General features: G+C 42.8%; 1 protein-coding gene across 1 annotated transcript in view; it reads right to left on the bottom strand.

Annotated features, from left to right (window-relative positions):
* The window catches only part of Dpt (dermatopontin), a 30,203-nt gene extending 17,985 nt beyond the window's left edge, over positions 1-12,218 (bottom strand). Inside the window, exon 1 of the mRNA XM_031387794.1 lies at positions 11,830-12,218. Coding sequence (XP_031243654.1) covers positions 11,830-12,134 — 305 coding nt within the window. The 5' untranslated portion in view covers positions 12,135-12,218. The remainder of the gene's footprint in view (positions 1-11,829) is intronic.
* Between the last annotated feature and the right edge of the window lie 6,706 nt (positions 12,219-18,924).

The raw sequence follows: 18,924 nt of genomic DNA, 5'->3' as shown, positions 1-18,924 counted from the left end.
TGCGAGCCTCTATATCTGTATTAGTCAGGTACTGTCAGAACCTCTCAGGAGATAGCTATATTTATTCTCAGCCCTTCCATCTTTAAGGCATCTCTCTGAGACCAGCCAGGCTCTTCCTCTTCCCACCTTTCCCCCACCCACACCCTGCCTGAGGGCTTGGTCCTTTCTGCTTAGATGATGACCGTTTCCTTCCCGGCCTCCAAGATTCCTTGCCCTACATTGAACATGCTATCTCCTAAGGTTTTCCAGGCTGTTTTCTGTTGTTTAGACAGAGCAGTGCACCAGTTTGGGTTTTCTTTCCCTGCTTACAGAGAAACTAATTCTATCATGAGACCCTTATCTGTTTCCTATTACCTTCCAAAGGACTTACATCTCAATGCTGTCTACACACAAATTCAAGAATTAAGTTTATAATACATGAAACATATCCAAACCATAGTACATGCCCCTCCAAATCAGGTCTTCAGCTACTTCTGTATCCTTCAGTTTCTTAGGTACCTGGGATTTCGATTCGTCCTCTCTCATGTGAAACAGAAGATGGGTGGCTGAAGGTACATAGTCTGAAGGCTGCTAGATTAACCCTGATTTATGAATAAAACTTTTTCTAGAAAATATGAAAGGGGGGTTGTTTCCTGCACTGACCACTGACGGGGGTGGGGAGAACTGAAATGGAAACTTAAGGGTTCTTTGGAAAATCAGTTGTATCAGATGGTGTTTTGCTGGGGCAGACAGACATGTGATGGAGTGTTTCAATGAAGCAGGCACAGGTGAAAGGATGTTTTGCTAATGCATCCACATGAAAGGACGCACATGAAGAATTCTTTGCTAATGACATGCATGTATTGGTTCACCTTACAATATGTAGCTGAGCTCTTGTTGGTTGTGATTCTATAGAGAGAAATGCACTAAAATATTTCTGGTGGTACTCTGGCGGCTTCTTGCTGCTTCCTCGGACTCGAGCTGATTGGCAGAGTGATGTCAGCTGTTACAGACTCATGGAGTTTTGCTAAGATGGACTCATGTGCTGAGGCAAGACATGGTGAGGCAAGACTCGTGGAGGACACGTGATGTTTAGAGGGGATATAAATAGGACGCAACAGACAGTGATGGATGGGGCTCACTTGCATAGCTAGCTTTGCAATGCTTCTTGGTCTCGAGTCTTTGTTGATCTCCACTTCATTGAGAGAGGCACAGCAAAGAACTTCTCCTGGTACCCCTGGAGGCCCTGGTTCCTCCTTCTGACTCATACTGATTCAGTTGAGGCCTGGCTGTTTCTGCTAGGTTGTGCCACTGGAGCTAATTCATGTTTGTTATCCTGACTCTACCAAACTAGACTGCTGGTACATTTGTGAAGTGTTGGCGAGTGGATCTAGCTGCCACAGCTGACCTGTGAACTGAACTGTGCATTTCCCGACAATGCAGATGGGATTTGTTCAAAAGAATAATTTATAAACAGGTTCATTTCCCTGTATCCTAATAATGTTTCTTTTCCACTACCTCTGTGCGTGGTAGGCTAGAGGGGAGGTTATTCAAGAGAACATTCAAGAATCGTTATTAAAAATAGGGTTTGAGAAAAATTAAAGTCTATAGGCAACTTAAATGAACTGTAATACTGGGGCATTTATTTAAGTGTCGTTTTCTTTTCTTCCCCCATTGGTGGAAATTAACTCATGCACCTTTCCTTTTCATTCATTTATCATGTATGTGTGTATTCACTCATATGTATATTTAAATATACATTCATTCATCAAAACCTTATACCTTACCACTGTTCTGTTCAACCACTCTATGCTATGATGAAAAGGGAACTGAGAAATGGTCTGGGTGCTTACTCAGCCATGCTCTGAAAAGTAGTAACAAGTTCGGAGTACAGAATTCAGCTCTGAGCGATCCAAGATGAAACTCTATATGTAAACTGAGACTGATGGCTTTTGATTATCTAGCCTTTTTTTTTAACCTCAAAAGTATTGCCACTTTGGGTTTAGACATTTGACCTTAGACTGTGACTAGTCATAGTATGATGGAAAAGTAACTTTCCTCGTGTATCTCCTAGATGAGCCGAGTCTGCTCATCTCAGTTCCAAATCAATGTGGGTGGAAGGAAACCAGTCTAAGCTCTAAGAGTCATTGGCAAATCCTAAGGTCTTCCTCCTTCAGAAGGAAAAGGCAGAGCGCATTGATGCGCCGTGAGATTTTCTGTTTTGTCCTCATTAAATAACTACTTTCCTCCAAAGCAGAGCCTTTTGTTCCCATCTCTGGTGTGGTTTTATCCCCCGAGACTCTTCTATCCTTGTGTTCTGTGTACTCAGCTTCCTATAAGGAAAAGAGTTCCCATGGCGGTGAGCTCCCTTATGTAAGATGAATGTCAAAAGGTAAGCTGACCCATCTCGAGGAGGCCCAGTTCTGAAAGTAATCCAAGTTCCACAAATTCCCCTCTGGCACTCCACTGGCCAGCCAGCTTCATGGCCCTTTTGAGAAGAGTGTTGTCATTTTCACATGCCTCCCTGTGAAGACTGGTTGCTCCCTACATGCCCCCAGCCCCAGACCATTTGGAGAAAGGTAACTGAATATCAGTGCTCCTCTACAGTGTCAGCTAGATGGCCTTCATATTTTGGTAATAGGGGCATGCATTCACAATGTAAAGGCAGACATGGCAGAGGGGAATGACTATCATGGTTGTGCCGCTGGACCCGTGCCTCACTGTTAGCTGAGTCATCTAAGAACAGTTACCATGCCATCTAATGACCTAGGTTTTCTCCTCTGTAAAATGAGCATGGTAATAGTCTATATTTGTATTCCTCTGAAGACCAAATAAGAGAATGCATAGAAAATCCTGAGGATGCTGGTGTTTCGATGCTGTATAAGTCACTCACTGTCATTATCCTTTGGTGTAGTCTACACAGCGAGTTGGAGGCTACTTTGTGAGAGCTGCTTCCGTGTTGAGGGTCAGTGACCCATCATATACGTGCTCTGACTTGTTGTGCCCTAGGATGAAGCTCACTGAGAGTGGATGCCTCAGCCACTCTGTATACAGGTGCTCTGTTATCTCTCATCATCCCAAGTAGATAGTACAAGCCTTGTGGGGAAAGGCCATTTAATTTTTATTTTGTATTCCTCGTAATGCCTGAGGCTTGTCCAGTAAATGTTTTATAGTAGAATGAGTGAGCAAATGACTGACCAGTTGGCTCCTGCTATCGGAGGTAGACTTAACTTGTGAGGCTCTATCATTTGAGTGTTTGAAAGGCTCTGGAACTCTTCCTGGGTTGTTCCTATGGAAACTGGAGCAGTGGTTAATTTTCCTGTTTCTGCTTTCTGTTTCAGGAGCAGCCCCATTAGAGGATGAAGGTGCCAAACGGGTATCCTTACATGCTCTGTATACACTCACAGTCCCCTTTTCAACAACCTCTTAGATAACAAAGCTCATGTGAACATTGGGTATAGCTGCAGAATTCAGAACTACAGGCCCAGGTTCAAGTCAGATGAGAAGAGATGAGGGTAGCTGATGAGGCTGAGGGAGAGAGTGGGGAGGTTCTGCATTGGTCCACACACTCCAGCTCAACCAACGAAAACAAACAATGGTACAAGGACATGTTAAGACCCTGGGACACTTCACAGCACTGGCTTGTTGCTTTTGAATGGTCTGCAGAAATAACGTGTCAGCTTCAAGGTTGTAGCTTTGTGATGGGTTGTCCTCGGCAGACTACAAGAAAACCTTCCCTTGGCACATGAGGGCCAGGTTCTCTGCTTCAGAGATTGCCCTCCCATTCTTTTTCATTACCTCTTTGCTATTCAATTTCAGCCTCAAACACAAGAGCAATATGGGTTCCACGCCACCTAAGGCTGGGAGTTTTCTGGAAGGGAAGGCATGAGGCTATTACTCTTCCCATGACAACAACATTTGTTCTTGTGTTCTGAGGAAAATGGCCTTTCTGAAAATGATTTATCTCAAGGGAATCACCTTAGAAGCAGAGACAGAAAATGTACCCCTCTGTCTGCAATGGTAAAACAGAAATAATAGGACACAGAGGAGGACCTTATCCTGAGGAATCTGCAGGCAGGAGTCTCCTCTCCACCTTGACATGAGCATGTCCTATGGGTCCTCATAGACCCAGTGAGGACTCTGAACAAGAGTGGCCAAGCTAGTCACTAACTAGAAAGGGATCTGGAACTTGGGCTTTAAGGAAGGACAGAACAAACAACAAACAAATAAACAAACAAAAACAGCATTACACTCTCCATCTGCTCCCAACAGTACCTCAGCTAGATTTTCCCCTTATTATGTGTGAGCTTCACTGAGTCTGGGATGGTCAGACAGGAAGAATGAATGACACCAGTCAGAGGCGGGAGGGAGGAGGGGAGGGGAGGAGGGGGAGGGAAAGCTTTCTTTACTTTTCTTTTCTTTTCTTTGTTTTTTTTTTTTTTAAGTGGTTTGTAGAATTTTAGCCTACAAACTCTGATCTCCGCTAGCCTGTATTCAAATGTGTAGAAAGGCCAAACTATCAGTGAACAGAAACTAGGACTGAGTTGGGCATAAAAGCGAAGGCCACAGTACCATCTTGGTCAGTAGCTCTCAAAAATTTTTTAAATTGGAAGATCTGGTGGTGTTAGTCTCGTCTCCCTTCCTGACATACATATTTTAAGGGCTGTTAGCCTGTTTCCAGTGCCATGGCTGGCAGGGACTAAGAGTAGTTTTGCCCTTGTTCCCTACTAGTGGCCAACTCCCTGCGCTGAAGGACCCTTGTGACACAGCCTTCTGACCCTCTCCGAATTTCCTCCCAATTCTCAGAGTGGATAATTGCAACATAGAATCAAACTTTAGGTTTTAATTCTATTCTTCCTGGAATAATTCTTTCGTTACCATTAACCATTTTAAACACAACCCACAGAACCTTAGAGTGCCCATGAAATATTTCAACAAGTATTAAAGTTAAAGTCTGTTCTAAGCCTAGCCTGGTCGTCTTCTTAGGATCTCGGTATTGACAAGCAGATCCTCTGACAGTGGAGGCATTTTCTAAATGAAGCAAAGTGGGACTAATGACAGAAGAGCACAGAATGGGGGACTAGACGGGTGTCAGGGCAGTGACCTGTTAAGGTAATGATGAGGTAACAGGTAGGGATATAATCTTAGATGGAAGATAAGGATGTTTAATCTAAAAGACTGAATTTCTGGATATCTTATTTAAAATCTATTATTTATTATTATTTATGGATTAGAAAAACCCTGTAATCAATCCTTGGGCCCTCCACAAAGGATGATTAGTGCTGAACTCCCCCAGTCTCAGAGGGTAAGAGGCAGTTCTAGCCTCTACTTCCTCGCAAGTCTCACATTTTCTAATTCAGATTGATGTTTTCCTTCTGTGTGCTGTGTTGATGCAATGATCACACATTTCATTTAAAACAGTCTTCATCTGGCTGCCCCCCCGCAGTGTGACAATGAAAGCTTTTAAAGACAAATACCACAGCACTTATTTTCCTGCCCCGACAATGAGGGCATGAATGGTCTTTTAAATGATGTTCAGCTGTATGCAGGCTGCTCTCTTCTTGCTGTTCCTGCATATGAGTTCTGTCACCAGCCTCCATGTTTTAGAGCTGCTGGACTGTCTACCAAGAATTAAGCAGAAACGACCTGTCAGACAGAGAGAACCATTGTAGAAAAGCAGTCAGTAGTGACTATTCAAAGGGCCTCTGTGGAGACCCAGCTTGTTTTGTGAGATGTCCTTATATCCTGAAAGTTTCAGACTATACAAGGACGGCAAACAGGCTTGAGTGGGGGGGGGGCTCATAATCAAAAGTCATTAAATTACTTTTTAACCTGTTGGCGTAATGCCACCCCAGTATCTATTAAGTTGTGGCAAGTATTCAAGATGCTTGAAATTGTACATTTAATATTCATAGATTCTAACTGAATGATATATTCCAAAAGTCTATGTATCCTGCCACTTCTGTTTTGAAACTTACCAGCTAGGTGTGAGTTGTCTCAGAGAGCCTCAGTTTCCACTGAGTGTCCCTAACAGTGATCATGATCAACCCTTCACAAGAGTTACATGGGCAGGTATTCTGTTAAGTGTGGTGTCTGTGTTAGTCATTTTAATCATCAAAACAATTCTATGAAATGGACAAAAATAGTTAGCATGGCCTTCGCTGCTTTATACATGAAATGGGATTTTAGAGAAGTTAGGTAACTTAACTAAAGACGCACAGATATCCTTTAAACTTTTTGTTTGTTTGTTTTGTTTTGTTTTTCAAGACTGGGTTTCTCTGTATAACAGCCCGACTGTTCTGAAACTCTTTGTAGACCAGGCAGTCCTTGAACTCACAGAGATCCACCTGCCTCTGCCTCCTGAGTTCTGGGATTAAAGGTGAGTGCCTCAATGCCTGGCATTCTTTAACATTTTTATGATAATTTATAGGACATATGTCTGTTGATATAGAAACGGAGGACATGAGGGCTACAGGACTGTGTTGTAGGGCTGCCTTTTGAGAATTAGTCCTCTTAAGGTTAAAGTTCAAAGCCTTGAAGCACACACACACACACACACACACACACACACACACACACAGGTGCACACATACTCACAGGCACACCCTAAGGTTTCCAGCTCTCTGGAAGTCTTTTATTGATTGGAAAGCTGACATCAGCAGTTACCAGGCAGAGGCAAAGCCCACGGTGGGAGGAGTGAATTTTATCATTGAACTTTCTTTAAAGAAAAATATCAAGTTCCCCTAGACAATTGATTTCCAGTACTTAGGAGAATGACCTAGACCAGAAGTTGGCCCAAATCCTTGGCCTTCCACAATCTTGTTTCCCACACTCAGCCTTGTCCTCAGAAGCCATTCTGACATGGAATCTAGTTTAGCTCAGCACTCACTACGATTTTATCTAAGGAAAAAAAAGAACAGGAAAAATCTCCTAGCCATCTGTGGTATTGGGTGCAAGGCTTGACTGCTTCTTCAGCACTGGCCAGCAGTGGACATTCCTTAATGCTCAGAGCTATGGAACCACAGCAGGAAAACAAAGATACTGAATACCTCCTTCCCAATACTGTTGTGAATAAGATTGGCCTGTGAGGAACTCAAGGGCACAGATCTGTGTTATTAATCTCCATATTATCACAGTCTAGCAAAGTTTATAGTAAAAACCACAGATTGGGCAAATACACGTCCAAATGGCAAAGGCTACAAGCATCAAAATACCACATAAATTAGGGCATGGGCCATCCTCCTTTTACTTACTAAGATGATTTCATTGACTTTTCAATTGCTGGACTACATCCTGGGCTTTTGTTTCTTACCTATGTTGTAAGAAGATTGGTCTAGATTCTCTGTGAGGTCCCTTCCAGGCCTGGGGTTCTTGAATACTGTTGCATTGTGTTTGTCTTTGAATTTCCCATCATGTAAATAGACAGCTTGAATTCTTAATTTTCAACTTTCCACTTTAGAATAACTTTAGATTTAATGAGGACCTAAGATTCAATTCTGTCCTTCACCCAGCTTCCCTAGTGCTATGTCCCAAGACTCGGGTACGTTTCTAAACACTAAGAAATGACCTTAGCAGCAGCAAACTCTAGAAACTATTATGATTTACAAGTTTTCCCATTAATGTCCTTTTATTGACCTAGGATTCAAGCCAAGATATTATGTAACATTTCATCCTTATGCCCCTTGAAACAAAGAGTTTGCTATGAAGTATTTTAGTTTACTGAGACATTAAAATTGTAGGAGAATGTAAATCTAATAACACGTTCATCTTGTGATAACAATGTGGGTCAGCCATACTCTGGATACATTTTAGAGATTCTTAGGGAAACTTAAAAGGTTCCCTAGCATGCATGTTGGTGGATACAGTAAGCCAAAATGAAATATTGGGCTTCATCTTATAAATATGGAAATACAAAAAATTCAAAGACATAAGCAATGTATTGTCATGTATTAATTAATTCAAAATTTAAGCTCTAATAAAACAGATGCTTTTAAAATGCCTTTGCCGGTTCTCTGAAGTACAGGGAATAGAAATGGTACAAATATACAGAGAACACCCTTCCTCCAAATATGTGCCTTGCAGAAGCCTGGTTTGCCCAAAATAAGTTTTGTCAAATTCCATGCTCACTAAATCATTATTGACTGCCCCTAAACAAGATGCTAAGGTGTCAAATGTTTGTTTTAGATGTAGATTTATTTTAAAATTCCCTTCTTCTCTCAGAAGCATCACTATTTTTATTTCTTTTTTCTTCTCTCATTTATTCTCTCTCACACCCCACCCTCCAGAAGGCCTTGAGAACCTAAGACAGTACAGCTGGGAGGTGTGAAGAATCCTAGCTTAGAGAACCTTCCACCGGAAGGCAGTTCCGACTCACTACAGCTTCCAGTTTCATCTCACTCCACAAAAGACTTGTGTATCCCATGGTATTTGCTAACCAAAGTCAGAGGAATCCCCCGAGAACACATCAGACCTGTCCCTGAGGAGGCATCCTTATTCACAGGGGACCAGATAAGGCCTCTCAGAAATGTCAGGGGCAGAACCAGACACCGTGCTTTATTCGAAACTTTATTCAAAACCATGGTTTTCAGCACAGACTCCATGAGCAACAGCATTCTGCTCTGATGCACCCAGGAAAGATGGCTCCCCATTAGCAAGTTTTCTTCAGCAAATTCTTTGTATTGTCAAGTTTGTGTTTGTCCCTTCTGCCTCTTAAAATAAACCTGAAAGCTAATTTACTTACACAAGACAGCCAAATTGCAGAAAGCTAGTCAACAACTCCTCCCCAGAACAGATTAAGAACAGGCAGCCAGTCGGGGAGACGTAATTGCTCCCCAGCCTGTGAACAATTTCTTTCCTTCCAAATTTTTCACTGAGACTGGAGTCTGAACACAAAGACATAATCGTCTAGGAGAAAATGCCTAGGGAGTAACTGGGTACCAGTTCTGGGGCAGCTGGGTCGGGTAGCGAAGAAACTTTTTGGCATGTTCATGACTTTCTAGCCCTGTGATTGGTGGAGATGGGGAAGAGGCAATGGACAGTGGAGGATCAAAAGGAGGAAAGCAAAGATCTTAGATCCTGCATATTTAAAAAAAAATCACGTTTTTCCTTTTATTCCTTTTATTTTGCCTCTCTTCAGCTTTAGGAGTTCATGGTAATCAGCTACAAATGGGCACGTTTCAAACTAAATAGCATTTGGCTTCTTTCCTTAGCTGGGTCAACACAAGGTTCAAGAGAATGCAAGCAAAAAGCAAGCGCACAAACAAAATACCTACGGAAGGAGTTACAGAAACAAAGTGTGGACCAGAGACTGAAGGAAGGACAATCCAGAGACTGCCCCACCTGGGGATCCTTCTCATATACAATCACTAAAACCGAACACTATTGTGGATATCAGCGAATGCTGGCTGACAGGAGCCTGATATAGCTGTCTCCTGAGAGGCTCTGCCAGTGCCCAACTAATATAGAAGTAGAGGCTTACAGCCATCCATTGGACTGAGTACAGGGTCTCCAATGAAGGAGCTAGAGAAAAGACCCAAGGAACTGAAGAGTTTGCAGCCCCTTAGGATGAACAACAGTATGAACTAACTAGTACCCTCAGATCTCCCAGGACTAAACCACCAACCAAAGAGTATACCAGGTGGGACTCATGGCTCCAGCAGCATATGTATAGCAGAGGATGGCCAAGTTGGTCATCAATGGTAGGAGAGGCCCTTGGTCCTATGAAGGCTCTATGCTCCAGTGTAGGGGAATGCAGGGCCAGGAGGTTGGAGAGGGTAGGTTGGTGAGCAGAGGGAGCAGGGAGGGGATATTTTTTTTTTCCAGAGGGGAAACCAGGAAAGGGGATAACATTTGAAATGTAAATAAAGAAAATATCTAATAATAAAAACAAAAAAAACCAAAAACAACAACAACAAAACAACCAAGCACACACTGAAGTGAGTGGCTGCTTTGTGTAGAGATTTCAGTCTGAGGGTTCACCCTCCAAAGGCAGCAGCAGAGAGACAGCAGAAACTTGGCCTAAGGTCACACTGCATTTTATCATCAGCACCAGAACCAAAACCCAGCAGCTTGTGACTCAGCCCAGGTAGGGCTCCCCCGTTAGGGGTTAGGCAATCTTCACCCAGTCCTGTCTGTCCTACTATGGCTCTAACAAAGGGTTAGAAAGCTGGCCTGTCTATGTGATGGTCCCCTGGGGCGGGTAGACTGGACAGGCAGTTATAGCGAGGTCATTTCTACCCTTGAAGCCAGACAATGAGTCTGTCTGCTGGGACACCACAGGATCTGTCCTCTGTCCTTATGACAAGTTTGGTCTCTGAGTCATCTGTGTGTCTGAAGGGGTTTGGAAGCTGTTTGGCAGAGGCAGAGGGGATGGAGAAGGATGGCCAAACAGCCCGTTCAAGAAGCCCCTACAGATTCTTCAGTCTGCATCTGGTCCCTGTAATGCAGTCTCCACAGGCAGGCAGCCAGGCCCTGTCTCCAGGAGCGCTAATCAAACTGACACCCACCACACCAGTCCACTTCCTGTTCCCACCTTCTCCCAGGATGACCAACTCGCTTGAGTGTGGTTCTGGGGCCCTGGCTCTGCTGACAGGAGTCGGCTTGGGGAGGAAGCAACAGGCTCTTGGGAACCCACTGCTATAGCTCAGCATACATCCTTTAAAGCTGAGACCTTCTGGATCCAAACCTTTCCAGCTGAGGAAACTCACCTTATCTCCAGATCACAGTTTGCCAACCTACAGCATGATTTATATAGAGACTTGCTTTGAGCATTAAATGAGATAACTGTATATAGTGTGTGGTGTGATGTATGCTCAGGGTATTTCTCCTGGGTGGCTGAAGGTAACACCACTAATGTTTTCTGTTGGCCCCTCTCAGACGTTCACCCCACCCCTACCCTGCAGGAACCCCTCACACAGTTGTCTTGCTCAGCAGATGACACACCTGACGGCCTTCCAGCTGGGCTGCCTCCTCCCTCAGTCTGCCTCTCCTAGGGTCAGCCTCTGCCCTCTCCTTAAACCATGAATTTTGGGCTGCATTTGGACAGCTATGAATGACCAGTCTAGCCATCCCTGGTTCTTAAGATGGGCTTCTGAGCAAATGCCAGGGCAGGGGTATTCAAACACCACAGGGAAGCACAAACTGGGACCAATTCCATTCCATTGATAAGGGCAAAAGGTAGGGCAGCACCTCTAAAAACCTTTGGTAAACTATATCTTAGCAACGAAGGCGACTTTAAATTCAGGAGAAAGGAAAAGAGGGAGACAGAGAAATCTTCGTAGTAAAGCCCGACAGAGCATACTTCATCAGAACAGCTGAGCACTACTTAACCTCACTACCCTTCGCTTCCAGTTCACAGTCTGGTCTACCCAATCACTTACTCTGAATCAATATTTTTCAGAATATTGGTGCTGAGGACCCAATTGTTTTCTTTTTCTCCCAACCATCCTGGAGTAATACTTTTGGAAAACAGTAAATCATTCCAAAATGGAAATGTTATTCCAGGGTCACAGCGATGCCCACTTTCTATAAGTTCCTTAAGGAATTTCCATTTTGGAAGGTTGATAAACATTCTGCATGCCCACACCCAGCTGGCAGGTCACACTGAGTGTAAGGATGGCCCTTTGAAGGAATAGAACCAGAAAAGTCAGTCCGTTGTTCGTGGGACATACCCTGTGCTGGGTTTTCACCTTACAATGTCATCTCCATTGTACAGACCTGCCCACCAGAGTATGCAATAGCAACTTTAGGATGTGCCCAGGCTATGAGCCATCCTATTCCTTGAGGACCAAACATCCCCCATGAAGTACATGTACAGATGTTCCCATCCCTAGTGCACTGGCTGCCTCTTACCATTCCATGCCAGCCCTGTTGATCTCCTCCCACCAGCACTCGGTGGGCTCCCCGAGGCTTTGAGGTGTGGGCATGCAGGCGTAGTTCCATTGTCTGTCAGAGCCTTCCTTCTTGCTAAAGATGCTCCTCACAGCCACCACCACTTGCCCATGGGGACACTGGTAGCTGAAGCCTTGACGGTTCAGATTCACCCATCCATCATCACTGTAGTCGTGGTACTGCTGGTATGGGTACCCATAGTCACCATACTGGCCCCAGGCTGTGGTCACCAGTGGTAGAAGCACCCAGAGAAGAGTGAGGTCCATACTGCCTGGCTTTTGGCAAAAGAAATGTCACCCGAGGTTTGCTGGGCCGACTTTTATACAGCTGCGGCTGACATGTGGCTCCCAGATGTGGGTGAACTGGATCCAACTGCAGTGTGTCATTGCTCAAGCAAAAGCTTTTCCACGCTGAGAATTTGGCCTTGCTTGCGTCCAGCTTGTTTTAAGGTGGAATTCTATGAAGATGCAAGGAACATGTAGATCAAGGAAATCTCCCTGGAGAATCACTTCACAGAGAACGTCCCGAGCCAGCTGCTCCACTCTGCTCAGAAACGCCTGAGAAAGACCTCTCAACAGCCTACCTACACCTCATCTCCCTGCATCCTGGCCCTCTGCCATGCCCCTCCTCACTAGCAAACCTCCATATCCATTCTCCAACTTAGCCCTCTAGAATCCTACAGAAATCCAGGTGGTGATTTCAAAACACAAGCATTGATAAGCTAAAGGAACACAACCTTTAGACTTCTGCAAACCTAGGTGCCTGGATTCTCTTTACGTTCTTAGCCTAGCATCTTTTAATTTGGGGTAGAAGCAGATGTAACCATCTTCGGGCCTACTGTTAAAATTTCTGACTTGCAGGTAGAATGCCATTGGTCCATGGAGAGAGCAGCGGGGCATTATCTCTGCTTCAGCATCCGTCTGAGCTGCTGAAATTGATCCCTTCAGCTCTAGCTTAAGTATAGAACTGGTTAAGCTCAAATGAATAGTAATTTTTATCAGTTGGTACTTTCTAACTTTACATTGCCTTTTCTTTTTGATGAAGTACAGTGTGTAAAAACAAGGTCAGCTTTTCAACTGTGTAGCATACAGTCCTTCAGACAGCACTGAAATCACGCTGTAGAGTAGACTGGACAGGCCAGAGCATCTCCTCATACCCTTTTGCATCTGTGTCTTCTCCGATACCTAGTTCTGCTACCCAACAATCTGATGTTCATCCTACAGTTTTGCTTATTCCAGATTGTAAGTAAATGGGGTCACACCACAAGGGTCAATCTCTGTTACCCCTGCTTTTGAGACTTGACTGTGCTGCCAGTCATGTACCTCTTGTAATGGCTGAGAAGGGTCCCACAGAACGGGTGTCCCATACAAACATACCATCTGAAGCATGTGTGAGATATCGCATTTGTAAGAAGTTATATATAACTAACTATGCATAAGTGCTTACAAATAAAGTTTCTATAAATGCACAGAGGCTTTCGTGTAAAGTTTCTCCTCCATCTTCCTTCATTAGAAACTTACAACTGTGATTTCCAGGTCACCAAGTGAGAGGCTGCCTAACTTAAAAAAAAGCTGCCTGTGCTATGGCACCCCTACCAAAAAATTATCCTTTTTTCTTAATTTTGGTCATTTTAATAGGTGTATAGTGACAGTTTGACATGAATATTTTTGTCTCCTGGCTAATGATTTTGAGAATTTTTTTCATTCCTTTTTTGGTATGGAACACACTTTAAAAAAATGTCTTACCTATTAATTTGCATTTATTTATATTTACAATAGATTTTCAAAAATACAATATAGTATGATTATGATTCTCCTCTTTCAACCCCTCCCAGATTCTTCCCACTTTCCCACCCACCCAAATAATAATAATAATTATATCATTATTATTATTATTATTATTATTATTAACAAGATAAAAACAGCAAACCAGGATAGGTCAGAACAAACAAAGAGAATAAAAAGAGTCAAGGAAAAAGTGCAGTTAGGATTTGTCATGTGTTTTCAGGTAGGTTACATACATTTCCTTTATAACCTCATGACCTATACTGAGGAACCATTATTAGGACTAATTTTTCACTGTTGATGATGTTATAGTCCAAGAATTTCTTGACCCCAATTACTAGAGGTAGAAGTGTATGGCTTGGGTCTTTTGATTCTATTATTCAATCCTCCTTATCATTTTATCAAAACTGCAGTTATTTTTTTAAATCAACATTTAAAAATTGCAAATAAAATATTTATAAAGTATTTATGTTAACATACATAACTAATTTAAACTATGGAATTCTGTGCTGTTTGCAAAGTATGTTTACAGGCCTAGAGGACTAAATATTATATCAGATCGTGGTTCTAAGACCAGCAGCATGGTTGTTACCAAGAGACTTGTTAAGAATGCAGACTCTCTGCTCACTCCCCCTGCCTCATACACTCTGTCAGTGAAATAGAGCTAAGTATATTTTGAGAAGCCCCCAGAAAGTCTGATGCACACTGAAGGGAGAGTCCTCATATTGCACCCAAATTCCAGAATCCACACTGTTGGGAGAACAGAGTAATCCGGAAGCCTATCTCACCCTGCTCAGTCATTGTGACTCCAGAGCTGGAGCTCCCCACTTGCTGGACTATATTTTCTCCTGGAAGCTGAAGGAACCCAAAACAGTGAAGTTTATTAGCCTTAAAAATATTCCAACACAGAGAAACTTTGTGCTCTTCTCATTTCTGCCTAATGACAGGGCATTAATCATTCCTAACTGGAGACAGCTTTATCAGCTCAGAGCCAGGTGCCAGTGGGGACTGCAGACAAGCCTTGCTTCATTGAATTCTTCCATATATTTGCTCTCCACTGTTTTCCCTGTGTTTAGCCATTTTCTTATGTTTAGCCTCTATCCTAATATTTATTACTCTTTGTTTACAAAGAAGAGAAGCATCTTGCTTTTTTCCAGACTTCAGTGTCTTGTGGAAATTTCCCAGACATATAAAGTTAGTAAAGCTTGGATGCTGCTTCTCTTGTTAATCTGCCTAAAGATAATTTAATTTATAAACAGAACTGAAGATCGGGTAAGAACTAAGGTGAGACTTCCTTCCTTCACATTCCTAATGACTTGGGTGTTTTGAAGTGATGCAGCCAAGGGACATTTAAGAGACTACTCAAGCTGGGCGGTGGTGGCGCACGCCTTTAATCCCAGCACTTGGGAGGCAGAGGCAGGCGGATTTCTGAGTTCGAGGCCAGCCTGGTCTACAGAGTGAGTTCCAGGACAGCCAGGGCTATACAGAGAAACCCTGTCTCGAAAAAAAACAAAAAACAAACAAACAAAAAAAAAAAACAAGAGACTACTCAAGTCTTTTCTTTGGCTTCTCTTTCTCTTCTTTTTCTTTATTTCTTATTTACCAGTAGTTTTATGGAGATCTAATTTGTATACCACTACTTAAGGTATGCAGTCACTGACTGTTAGCATATAGTCAGAGTTTTATAACCATCTTGACAAACCATTTGAAGCCATTTTAATCAATTTCCAAGAAATCCTGGACCAGTTAGTGGTCACTATTTCTCCTCAACTCTTCAGCCCAAAGCAACGAATAATCTTCTTCTAATTCTATGAATTTTTCTACTCTGGATATATTAAAGGAATCATTCAAAATGGAATTGTTCATGACCAAACTCTTTAACCTGGTATGATGAAGGGTCATCCAAGTTGTGGCATGTATTTGTACTTCCTTCCTGATTCTACTGTGTGAATATGTGAGTTTTGTTTAGCCATTCATAAGGGTGGCACCAGGTTGTTTCCACTCTTATGTTGAGCTAATGGTAACGTTATGTTTAACCCGATGAGGAACCACCAGAACATCTTCCAAAGCAGCTGCATCATTTTACATTCGTAGCAGCATCAGATGATGGTTCCAATTCCTCCATCTCCTCGCCAACACTTGTCATTGCCTGAGTTATAGAAGCTGTGGAAACCCACAAACACTTAGGTAATACATTTTTTGGGCCTGATTTCACTCTGATCTGACAGTTACTGTTTGCATGATCCATTGCTTTTCTGTTGTGGAACCCACCATCCAAGCATCTGGACTTAGTCCCAGCAGCTTCCAGAGAGGTGTAAAATGCACATAGTAGAGGCAATGAGAGAATCGTGAGAAATGATGCTGAGAAATGACTGAAAGATTCAGAATAAGGTAGAACAACTACGTAGTTGATATCTGCTCTCTATGTGGTAGACCAGTTGCTCTTCCAACAGTTAGAAGGTAATCAATTTGGGGCTGAGACAAACAAAGCTAAAAAAAAAAAAAAAAATCAATGGTGGGGCTGGAGAGATGGCTCAGCTGTCAAAAGCACTGACTGTTCTTCCAGAGGACCTGGGTTCAAATCTCAGCACCCATAGGGCAGCTCACAACTGTCTGTAACTCCAAGATCTGACATCCTCCCACAGGCATACATCCAGGAAAAACATCAATGCACATAAATAAAAATAAATACATTTTAAAAGGTCAGTGTTAACTTGCCTCCATTTTCACGGGACATTGTACAAATTTGAAATAATCAGTCTGGTTCTCTTAGTGAGGAGATTTTATGGCCTCAGGTGCTGAACTGTCACAGTAGGACCATAGGACACTTCACGTAGCCTGAAGAGAAGGTTTCCTAGAGTCAGAACTATCAGAGTGGAATCCCTGTAAGAAAGCTTAATGACCTAGCATCAAGTTTTCCCCACATCAGTGCTACTGATGCTTTAGATGAATCTCGGGCGTGGAGGATCCTGCATGCTGTGGCACTTGAGCATCATGCCTGGCCTCTGTCAGTGAGATTTCAGTAGCATTCCTATTGTCTCTTTTGTAACAACTGGAAGGGCCTCCAAACATTACCAAGAGTCTCTTGGGGGACAAAATCATCTCTGATTGAGAATCATTAAATTACAAAGACCCACAAGCAACTAAGAAATGCTAAAAGTGGGGGAAATAGTCTTCCCTCAGAGAAGAGCACACTGATTGGTTATCCAATACTAAATGATCAGTCCTGAACACATACATCCAAGTAACGTTACTCAGACTGAGCACGTTATATTAACGAACATATTTGTATATACATCCATACATATACATGGAACAACAATTTTAAAAGAAGCTATAAATTTGAAAGAGAATAAGGAGGTGAGCATGAGAGGGTTTAGAGACGGGGGATAAAGGGGAGAAATGATACAATTATAATCTAAAAGATTAAAGAAAAAAGGTTGTTCTGAGACCTCTATTAAATAATAGTCTTTTAAAGACATTATAAATTGTAAAGCTTGATACAAATGAAGGCTGGCATTGTGACCTCAGGGAAACACTAGACACAGGAGTTGAGGGCATTATCAAGTAAATCAGTGTAATGAGCAACCCCAGGGCTCTTTGTGCAGCAGAGAACCCTTGTGTAGAGAAGTAACTGCAGGGTTTAGGGAATGAACAAAGCTGGCTGATACAGTTCTGTCATTCTCAGAGGCTCCATTAATCACATGGATGAGTGTGATTGTAGAGATGTCTGAGAGCAAGCTTCCAGGGGGAGCCATCATAAAAACAAGGACTGAACACTAAAGGAAGAACATGATGGGGGAGGGGGCACTCAGGAGCGCCTGGAGCAGCAGAGAGATGGAGAAGCCATTTTCCTGGAGGAGAGGAACCTAGACTATCCAAGAATGTTTTGGAGTGAATAGTGATACTAAGTCAAGTTAGCTGAGATGCCCAACGCAAGGAGCTCCTGTGACTTGTTGCTTAAATAGATGTCTGGGGTCTGTGATGATGAACAGAGGCCAGAGACTGACAGATGTGTGAAGATCACTGCTTTAGTAAATACAGCATTTTCAGTGGAGCAAACAAGATCACAGTGCCTAGTACAACTTGAAGCTCGTGATGAAGAGCATGCTGACAGAATGTCCCAAAGAGAGTTCTGGATTCAAGAATGGGAAAGTCAGGGAGGGATAGTATCCAACCAGAAAGAACTCCTGTGATGTCATTCTGCGACAAATCTCCTAATTCAAAGTCACCTTTACAATAGCTCAAGCTTAATAGTGCATGAAATAATAACATTATCTTTCATGTGTGCATCATTTTATATAATACGTGTAGACACCACACAATCCAGCAGGCACTAGAGAACCAAGAAATATATACTCTTGGGCTTAATATAATTCCAGATCATAATTGTGTTCATGGGCACAGGATCCACCTTTGATCATTTCCATTTGGTTGACATATAGGCATAGGTTTTGAGAGGTTCAATGACGTTCACAGTGAGAGAACAGTGGGTGAAGAGATCTTCACATACAAGCCATGTCACTAATAAAAAAGAATATCTTAAAACATTATCCCATTTTTTGGGGGGGGAGATGGTCAATTCCAGTGTACTAGACAGGTCTCTCAGAGGATGTAGCATCTTATTACTGGATGAGTATCTCCTTTAGGAAACAAAGGTAGTCCATCTCAACTTTGGGAGAGACAATTCATATATTTAAGGACTTCTACCTTCTGATCATCCTGAAGATGAGATGGTTGAGGCTAAGAGTTACTGGAAGAAGCACTCCCCACCCCCAGGGAGACTGGTCTTTCTATACCATCATTGGTTCTGTCTCCTGCTCTTGTTTCCATTTGCAGAGTGCTCTGATCACATCCAGCTAAGACCCACACTCATGCTTGTGACCTTTTAACTATGTATACACATTCTCCCATTGTTCTATTATTCACTTAACATCTTTTCCCGTTGTACTTTACATCAGTGGGTTTAAATCCAGTTCCTGGTCACCAGAGAATCTTCCTGTCTATCAGCTCGACACCCATCACACGTTCACTCAAAAGAATTACATTGAAGCGAACAGATCACCTCCCACATCCCTGAAGAAGTACCCAAAAGACAGATTAGAAAATCCCTGGTCAGCTTTACTGAAATGAAGTCCTTCCACTGGGGCCCAGGAACCTGCCTCTTTCATGAGCTCTGTGTTGGCTGTTAGGCACACTAAGGTCTCAGAGCGCAAGCTAAGGTGCGTGTTTATTTCCTGAGAACGGTTTTGATCTTCCCAGAACAAGACAG

This window comes from Mastomys coucha, unplaced genomic scaffold (assembly GCF_008632895.1).
Source record: "Mastomys coucha isolate ucsf_1 unplaced genomic scaffold, UCSF_Mcou_1 pScaffold1, whole genome shotgun sequence".
Taxonomy (NCBI): Eukaryota; Metazoa; Chordata; class Mammalia; order Rodentia; family Muridae; genus Mastomys; species Mastomys coucha.
The sequence above is the reverse complement of the archived record's forward strand: the minus strand, read 5'-3'. Positions and strand labels throughout refer to the sequence as shown.